Here is a 10,273-nt window from a genome sequence, read left to right on the forward strand (position 1 = left end):
CTTTTTTTTTAAATAAACGTTCTCATATGCCGAATCAGTTGTGGAACAAATAATTTGTTCTGTATTTGTGACAATGTGCCGTTCCAAATATTTTGTGATACTGTAGCAGCAACATCATTTATATTTTAGAGGGTTATTGTGCAGTTATTCTTCGTTACTGAATTTTGAAGGGTTACCAGATTCTCTCCTTTCCATCGGACTCTTGATGCTTGTCAAACTGCTTATTGTCCCGGTTGCATTACGCTAATATTAAACCCATATGATAGCAAAATGAGTACGTCGTACGAAGACCACTCTGCACAATATGCGGCGAGCATGGCCACCCCGTCGTACGTCGTACGACATCCCCCCGGTTGCTGGTTCAAAAAAGTTATGGACTTGAATGACGCGGTTGTGAACCATTGTTTTAGAGTCATACATTAAACCTGATGTCACCATTTTGATTTAATTTGTGAATTTAGTGCCATTTTTAGCCCTTAAAAAGGTTGTATTTCAACAAACTCCTCATAGAAAATACATCCAATCATCATCAAACTTGGGTCGTTTCATCTCAAGTTAAGATGAAAAGAAAGTGAAAGCGTGTTATTTCGTCGCATGCTGTTGCCGTAGCAATGCACTTTTTGAAAACAAAAAATGTTTTTGAGGGTCCAAACCAAGGCACAAATCCCATGAACCTTAAAGCTAGCAGCTGAAATTATTTATTAATTTATTAATTCATTATTACTATTATTAAAAAGTGGTAATTGGAGTGATTGTAGCTGATCTGACCTACATACACTGAGTTCTCTGAGAGTTCTCAGATTGATAATTCTTTTGAGTTGTTTGGTGTATTTGTGTCATGCAAGAAGATGCATTATTCTAACAAAAGGCAAGAATAAAGATAAATAGACAATGTAGATGCACTTCACTTAGTACAGAGCCCCAGGCTTATGAAACACACTGATGTCTGCCGGTTTTACTAGCTATTGCATTAGTTATACGCACCGAACAGCTGCAGGTGGATACAGAGTTAACCATCCATTCAGGATGGAAATCAATTTTGAAGAACAAACACTGAACAGGGTCACACCCCTACTTGAAATGTACTTCTCTTTTCTTTTTTGTCTTTTAAAATGTACAATATGGAGTGGTTAGCACATCCGCATCACAGTTCTGAGGTTGTGGGTTTGAATTGAAAATGTTTCCAATATCCTGACATACATTTCATTTATAAAAGAAAAATATTTTATCAATATGTAAAACAATACTTTGCGAGCCACCATTAAAAGTGTACAACTATTTCCTTCCAATTTTTGCATGTGCTAACATTGTCTGTACTACCGTTTAACATTTCCTTGACTAACGCACACACACTCAGAGTCCCGTCAGCCCTCGCCGTGCAGACTGCTGCGGTCAGCTCATCTTACAGCCTGTCCCCTTTTGGGGCACAGCATTACCATAAGAACACAGTTAATGACCTTGTCATTTACACAAACTAATTAGAAGAGTTGTGTCCTCTGAACATCTTTCCAGATGAATTATACATCACAACGGCATCGTCAGAAAAAGCTTAGTTACGTAAAGGCATCCATTCATGGTTTAGCGACTTTACATGGGAAATAAACAATACCTCCTGAACTATACAGTCTCCTTATTCAGAGTATTGTTATATGAACTGAGTAAATTACAAAACAAGATGTTTAATTTAACTGAAAGACATTTTTTTTATTTCGCCTTCACAGATATTCTGAAGTTAGCCATGCCATGAGCGCTATCACACCATCTCCAAATCGTCCATCGACGTAAATGTAAGTGTGAATGCTTTTGTTTTTTCATGCCTTGCTATTGGCTGGTGAGTAGTGCAAGGTGGACCTTCCCTATTTCCCAAAGTCAGTGGGCGTAGGCTCCAGCTCATTTGGGACGCCAATGAGGAAAAGTGAGCAGAAAAGGGATGGAGGGATAATTTTGTAATTTATTTTATTTATTTTTTTGCTTCTGTGAAATTAGTCAAGGCAGGCAAGAGGTATGGTTTTGACCTCAATGTTGCTTAAGTGTTTTGTTTTTTTGTTTTTTTTCCCAGCCGCTCCAGTAATAGCTTTACTGTCTCTCTAGTATTTGCAGCCAAACATACCCGTTCTTTTGCATCCTTACCAGCCTTGCGAAGGCTACAACAGCCCTGCAAATATCAAAGGACTTACGCTGTCTGTGTCATACGAAAATGGGATTTTTGTTTTTATTCTTGCAATGATCATTTTCTTCATCTGAAAAGGAACAGGGGAAAGTAAAATGAGAGTATTTTAAAAATATGAATATAAAATTATATATTTTAAATATGTGGTATATCTGGCAAAGCAATTATATAGTTGCTCTCCTCAACTAGTGCATTTAGGAATTACAGGACAATAACGCAACATCTGGGACAATAAGGGACAATTGCAAAACAACTAATTAAACAATACAATACAAGGCAATACAAAAATAAAGAACTGGATAGAGTTGTGTAAGACAATGTTGAGCAAGCACATTGGGGGGGATTTAATTTTGTTAGAAAAGAGAACAAGAGAATAAAATAAGTAATCCATCCATCCACTTTTCATACGGCCCATTCCCACTGTGGTCATCATGGGCAAGCCGGAGACTAACCTAGCCGCCTCTGTGCGAGAGGCTGGCGACACCTGGGACGGGCCACTAGGCAACCACAGGCCAAAAACAAACAAACAGCCATTTGAGTCTATTAAATAAATAAAAAAATAAAACACTTTTATTTTTAACCCCCATGTTTTAACCAATCAGCAGTGAATGAACTGCCAGGACTGGGACCAGGATTTGCTAATGTATAATGGCCCAGATTGATTTTTTTAATGGAATTTAAATGTTCCAATAGCAGTTTATACAAATGTATTGATGAATGTTTTGTTCATTCTTTCTAATTAAGTATTATTATTATTTATTTATTTTTTTACCACAGCTGTAGCAATTAAGATGTATTGGCGTTGATGGGGACAAAGTAAGACAAAGGTGGTGAATATGAAGTTGATGAAAATTGACAGTTTTCTGACGTGACGTTATGTCTGTTGCGGAAGGTCAAAAGGTCCACTGGTAAAAAGATACGCAAGGCACATTCTGCCTGACTGTTTCCATAATGTAAATATAGTAAGCTTCCTGTTAGTTGACCGCAGAGTGCAACACATTTGATTTCCACAAGTGCTGTCGCAGCCTTAATCCTGAGGTCTCATCTCTGGCTTTGAATAAATGAAATGTCCTGATTTAATGGTTTGAATTAATGAGGGAGCCATGACTAAACAGTAATCCCTGGAAAGAATTAAAAGCTTTTGTGTTTTATGCAGTAACCACTGGGGCTGCTAATATGCTTCTGCAAGCCCTCTGTCATCCTCCATGTTTCACTCAATCCTTCACACGCACACACGAATAGACACACACTCATACACACCCCTACACGCACTGCAACTGCAAGTACCACAAATTTGAATCAGTACTAAGGAACATGTTTTGCATATCCGGGACTTATGAAGAGTGATGTTGTGACAGCTGAAAAATAGTTGAAATAATTGTATTATTTTGCAGTGGTTCCTCATCTATGTCAAATTATTACATTCATGTAATGCAAGCCTCAAACAGAGCTTCGATGCATATTTACCTACCTTTGATCATGCAAGTCATTATAATAACACTTCATCTGTGAACTCTGGTGTCAAATTCAGTGCGTCAAACCTCTTTTTGCCATATCCTTTATGGGTCAAGACACAAATTAGATTAATTTCAAAAGGTTTTATTTGATTTACTGAAAATTATAATCCACATCTTTAATGGTAATAGATAGAGTAAATACAATTGGTTTATGGTTTGCCTTATGGGGAAAAAAAAAATCATAATTGCATGATCATGCCTTGCAGGCGGTGACACTGTAGCTATGCAGCTATTGACAATTCACCAGAATCACAGACCTTACCGGCGAAAAGGTCATTTCTCTCTAAATAGTCAACGTTGCTGGAGTCATTCCCATGATAGTAGTGCTGATAACTCACTATAATGAAATCTGTTGGTGCCTGTGATGCATTGCTGTTTCACCGCCACTGGCGTTAATTCATTACAGAATAACCAAGCAGAGATTACAGCTTTGTATTCCTTGACAATGTCACGCAGGCCTGCGCCATCCAGATAATTATGAGTCGAGAGCGACGGCCTCAGAATCAGAAAGCTCTCAGAGCTCATCTCATTCTTCTGAATGGGCTTCTGTCAGATACTGACAAAGAGTGACCTTGTGCTTGGAAAATCACACTGAATTAACCATGGAGCAGATATCACTTATACACCCTGGCTGCATTCCTCTCGAGGGCCTAGAGTCATCTTTCAAAAATGAATAAACTCAAACGGTCTAAATTATTCCCTCCCCCACAACTACCCTACCCCCCTCCTGTATCCCTGTGGAGGCTCCTGCCACACCAAAGTGGCATGCTAACTTCTTTACACCTTTCATTTTGGATTTATCTGCCTGGAGCCCAAAAAGACGTGATTGGCATCTTTCAGTGTGCAGTGAAATTGTATAGTGTTACACATTTTTTCTTTTATGCTCCCACTATTTGACAATGTCTAGTCCAAAATAGTAAAACAAAAATAATAGTTATAGTCATCAAAAGGCAAAATAAATAAAAACAAAAGGCAGAGGAGGGAAAGTAAATTTTGTTAAATTAAGAACTTGGGGGCATGGTGACTGACCGGGTAGCGCGTACCCCTCACACTTCAGAGGTGCCGGGTTCGATCCCGGGATCGGGCCTTCCTGTGTGGAGTTTGCATGTTCTCCCCATGCCTGCGTGGGTTTTTCTACGGGTACTCTGGTTTCCTCCCACATCCCAAAAACATGCATGGTAGGTAAGTTGATTGAAGATTCTGAATTGTCCCTCGGTGTGATTGTGATCTCGGAGGGTTGTTTGTCTTTGTGTGTCCTGCGATTGGTTGGCAACCAGTCCTGGGTGTACCCCGCCTATTGCCCAAAGGCTGCCAAGATAGTAGTGAATGGCTCAAATAAAAAATTGATTCTACACATACAGTATCTCGATACGTGGGGTGCGATACCGTTCAAGACCAATACTTTTACATTTTCAAGTGGATGTATTCGATTTGGTCCAATTCGATGCACTGGCATCTTTTTAATCAAAACCAACTTTCCGATTCAAATCGGTTTTGTGACACCACTTGTATTTCATATCAATATTATTCTGGGATGTGATCTCTCATCTGTTTAATCCAATTTGAGAGAACTAATTGCATGTTCGCAATTTGTCTTTCACAGCCACTCAGAGAAAATGAAAAGCTAATTGTTTCTTCTGCACTCTGGCTGATTGCGGCTGTTGAAGCCAACCTGCCTGCTCTCAGTGGCTCTCTTCAGGGTACAAATAAAGATCTTATTACTGCTTAATTGAACATTCCACCAGAGAGCCGGCCACTCATTTGTCACATACATGAATAAATGCATTTCGAACATGTGTGAGTGACATGAGAACAACTAAACAGAAAAAAAATGATACCAACAAATTTGATGCATGTGCTAAAAGGTGTAGGCAGAAATAAAATATATTTGATTTTATAATGAGAAATATTGCTACATTCTCTCTCTCTCTCTCTCTCTCTCTCTCTCTATATATATATATATATACACAGTGAAACCCCGGTTATCGCGGTTAATGGGGACCGAGACCACCCGCGAAAACTGAAAATCCGCGAAGTAGCGGCGCCCCTTCAAAAATGCTTAAAAAAACCTATACAGGTATACAGTATACCCCCCTGTATACAGTACACCATATAGAATACGGGTAGCGAGAGAGAGAGAGTGAAATTCATGTTATAACAAAAAAACCCCAAATTATTATTATAACATATTTTTTTATTCCCCAGCCATTATTTTTGTATTTATTCAATTACTTCTTTTTGTATTTATTTAATTACTTCGACTTTTACCTGCTGTTACACCGTCCGGTGTGCCCTGTGAAGGTGGCATTCTTCATTTATTTATTTATTCATTTATTCATTCATAACTGACAGCCTCGCGCTCCGCTCGTGCCCGGGCGGAAGAGGTGCTCCTCTTCGGCTTAATTGTCACGCACGCCGGACCTGCTCCCCCGAAGCGTGTCTCCGTTCGGTTGAACTCGGTTTCATTTCGCCCCGCTCGTGCCCCGGGCGGAAGGTGCTCCTCTTCGGCTTAACTGCCACGCACGCTGGCCGGCCTCCTCCGGAGCTCTCGTACGGTCCCGAACGGAGCAAAATGTCGCCAAGCTCGTGCCCGGGCGGAAGGTGCTCCTCTTCGGCTTAACTGCCACGCACGCCGGCCGGAGCTCTGGTACGGTCCGAACCGCGCGAAACGTCGCCCCCGATCGTGCCCGGGGGAACGTGCTCTTATTCGCCCACGCTCTTCTTCGGCGCACGCTGGCCGTCTAACCGCTCCAGCGCCCCGTCGTGCCGCTCGGCGAAACTACAATGCCCCCGCGGAGCGGAGCGAATGGAGAGCCCCGATCGTGCCCGGGCAAAAAAGTTTTTAATTTTTGAATATTATTTTTTAGACCCGCGAAGCACTGAATCCGCGAAAGGTGAACCGCGAAGTAGCGGGGTTTCACTGTATGTATATATATATATATATATATATATATAGAGTATTGTAACTCGAGCCGCATCACAAAGAAGAAAAGTCTTTGAAGCAGCTTTACCGACTACAATTTGATGCATCTGTGGCCAAATAGTTGAAGGACAATAATTGTCTTTTCTGGATGAGGGATTTTCATCTCGGACAGGCAATGCAGATTTTGATTGAAGTTTTTTCTCCGATGCTGTTGAAGCCCATCATATATTTGAGTTATTAATGTTTATTTATTTGCATTCTTGGTGTTGGCTTCATTGCTGTAAAATCTCAGTTCTATATTAATAAGCAAAGATATTCCAATGGTATATCATTGTATTTTACTTAATTTGAAAAAGAGGCAGAGAAGACATAACTTTAGACTTTTATTTATTCATTTATTTATTTATTTTTTAGGTCATAGGACTCCAATGTATTAGCCGTGGACTTTCCAACCACAATGTAAACATGGGATTCCTAAGATCTATGAGCGATTATAGTCCTATCAGGACATAGAGATGGGTCTAGCTGACTTTAAATTTAAGATGTCTTTTCACCCGAGAAAAACAACCTTACAAACAAATTCAGTTCAGAGGAAATGTTTCTCTCCATCCTGCCAACAGTGATGTTTATTAGGCTTTGCAGAAGGGGAGTAAAACTCCCCCCTTCTCACACCAGGAAGACTAGAGCTCAGCAAGTAAAGGTTTAGCTCAATTCCATGCGGTAACCTTGGAAACGGCTATAAGTGCTATATTATCCCTGCCTGTGCAATTTTTTTTTTTGCCTTGACCGTTAAAGAAACTAAAAGGAATTAAACAACTACATTAACTAATTTGCATATTCATAGGATATCCTGTATTTAAGATGCGTACAAATTTGGTGTATTGCCATGGACCAGTCAAAGTAAATGGAAGTTTTCAAGTTAAAGTAAATGGTCTGCATCCATTCATCACCAAAGGAAGCAGTACAAATGGCGGTGAAACAGCTCCTTGGCCCTGAAAGTTATGCATGTGCAAACAGGGGTCCCTTTAACAACGTTTGTGGTTTAGAAAATAGGATGTTTTGTTTTCCACAGGTACCATAAAAGGAACTATTTTGATCATACTAAAGGGCAACAATGCATCAACATGAGTAAAATATATTCCACCTCAAACAGAAGCACAGAGTACTTTTAAAACACATCTAAACCCTAAAAAACTATTCACATTTAAATACAAAGAATAACAATGACTTCAATATCCAAGTAAACTGGCACAAACACTCCGGGCCTAAATTTCAGTACAAATTGCATTTTGATCTCTGCGACTCAAAAAAACAGAAAGGCTGGATAACATTTGAAGTGCAGAAACAGAGGCACCTCAGGCCCTATTTTTAATTAACACAGAGCAAGCAAATTAAGTCTAACTTTCAAGTAAATCAGCACAGGTGGGTCCACATTTCAAGTAAAAAAACAAACAAACAAATACAAACACCACACACACCTTTGTTTTTATTCAACAGCGATTGACAGTGGGTGTGCATGAGACTTTGTCTTGGTCTGCATCCGGACCACAATGACGATGATCTACGGACTGACTTGGAGCCAGTCACGACAAACAACAAACAACAAATCACGTAGCTACATTCACTCTGCAGTTCTTAATGGCCAATTCTGAGTTGTTCCTCATATCGTATTTGTTATTGTGTTTGTTCACATTTGTTTGGAAACGCAATTGCTATCAGACTTAAATGTGAGGAGTGTACTACAGCCTCAATTGCTGCTCTGGCATTGATAGTTGAAACTGCATTAAAAGCCTCAGTTGGAAAGTCATGATAACAAGGAACAACAATGGAGAGAATGGGAACTCTTATGTACTTTATCTCAACTTTATGTTCTAAACTTGCAATTGAGTTGAAGGTGAACGCACACACTCTCACAATCATGCGCTATTAAATGGAAAAGCAACCTCAACCTTCCCTGACTTCCACAAGTCACTCGCTGCAGCAAGCAGCACACGGCACAGAGCATCAACTATTATTTTAATCCCACATAGCAAAACACAATATAATGCAATTTATATGCATGGTTTCAATGGAATGCATCAGATATGCATCAGTGAGTGGCCCTGGTTGAATTGGAGAAAAAAATGGAATATGTGCAGTTCAAAACTGCCATAAAAAAAACTCAGATATGTGTCACACACATGGGTAAAAAATTGGAGGAGGGCTCCTTACTTTTGTCTATCTCGCCTCCCACCTCAATCCTGTTTGACGGTGTAATGCATATTAGTCACTCCTACGCTAACATGTCATCAGATATCATGAAAGCTAATCCAGATTCAATAGTTAAGCATCCTTGTACAAATTCATCTGACAAGACGCAGCTACACATAACAAGATTTAGACTGAAACCCCCACTCTGTCGCTTTTGCAGTGAGCTCATTTCACCTGTATTCAACAAGCTTCAGATCTCATCAAATTTTGTCATGACCGAACCCCTCCTCACACACAAACAACAGCATGAATTTCCAGCATACAGTATTGGCAAGGGTAGAAATATCAACATGAATTTAAATTTGGGTTAGAATTCTACATTTATGAGTGTCACCGTGAAATCCCTGCTAATTTGTAGACCTCCACGGAGACACACCATAAAAATGTGGCGTCCGGCCATAACTCTTTCCAGAAAAATGGCCAAAATGCTGCCTAACCAAACTCAGCAGCCTCATACACTCACAGCCCGTTGCTGATACCGCAATAGAAAACGGAGAAAAGCAATGGCCAAAATTCCAATGCGCACTACGTAAGTTTGGGGCAAGGTATTATAAAAGTCGCCTTTTGAATTGTCGTGAGGATTAACGCGAGTGACGCTAGTTGAAAGAGTTTCTTTTCATCGTAATGATGCATTTATTAAACCTGCAACCTTACCTCAACCTTCATCTTAATGTGAACTTTAACCCTTGTCTTTCTTTAACCTCAGATTCAAGTCTTAACCCTCAAACTGGCCTTTCAAAGTCTCTCATGAATACATTGCGACGAGACTCAGAGCCTCATCTGCATATTTATCCAACCACACGTTGAGACGCCTTTAACATCGCGCACACGCACAAATTCAATCAATGCAGATACAAGATGGAAGTGAAGGACAAAATAAGATCTTGTATAATTAGACAGTGACTGCTTTGATTGTTTGGTTTCAGATGTCACTTGTTACCCACATGGGCTGGACTGTGTTGACACCATGGATGTCACGCTACCATCGTGGAAAATAGCAACTTATTGTTTAATGGTCAGGTTTTTATTCCAAGTGGGTATAATGAAGGTAAGGTGATAGTTTGAGGACAAAAGAAACATTCTAGATTTTGTTGATTGAAAAGCCAGAATTAAAAATGGTCATGAATTCTCAACCAGAAAGACAATTTGAACAGGGACTAGATCAGTGTTTGGGAAATAATTTTTGCTTTGAAAATGTATTCAGCAGTATTTTGAAGAAAAAATGTGTTTTTATTTTCGCAATAGTTTATTTGTATCTTTACACATCTAGAAAAGCTGTACAGTTTGTGAACTAATTTATTAATAGTAGTGTGACCCATTTCTTTGATGCCTTCCTTTCTCACTCTGCCCACCTCAACCCTATTTTTTTTTAAAACTATCCTTGTGGGCCGTGTCAAAGGACATTTTATCGTA

General features: G+C 39.7%; 1 protein-coding gene across 1 annotated transcript in view; it reads left to right on the top strand.

Moving 5' to 3' along the window:
* lims1 (LIM and senescent cell antigen-like domains 1) overlaps positions 1 to 1,787 on the top strand; it is a 64,312-nt gene extending 62,525 nt beyond the window's left edge. Inside the window, exon 11 of the mRNA XM_088295981.1 lies at positions 1,722 to 1,787. Coding sequence (XP_088152107.1) covers positions 1,722 to 1,785 — 64 coding nt within the window. The 3' untranslated portion in view covers positions 1,786 to 1,787. The remainder of the gene's footprint in view (positions 1 to 1,721) is intronic.
* The last annotated feature ends 8,486 nt before the right edge of the window (positions 1,788 to 10,273 follow it).

Source organism: Idiotropiscis lumnitzeri, chromosome 5 (assembly GCF_059441095.1).
Source record: "Idiotropiscis lumnitzeri isolate Australia: NSW breed Sydney's pygmy pipehorse chromosome 5, RoL_Ilum_1.0, whole genome shotgun sequence".
Taxonomy (NCBI): domain Eukaryota; kingdom Metazoa; phylum Chordata; class Actinopteri; order Syngnathiformes; family Syngnathidae; genus Idiotropiscis; species Idiotropiscis lumnitzeri.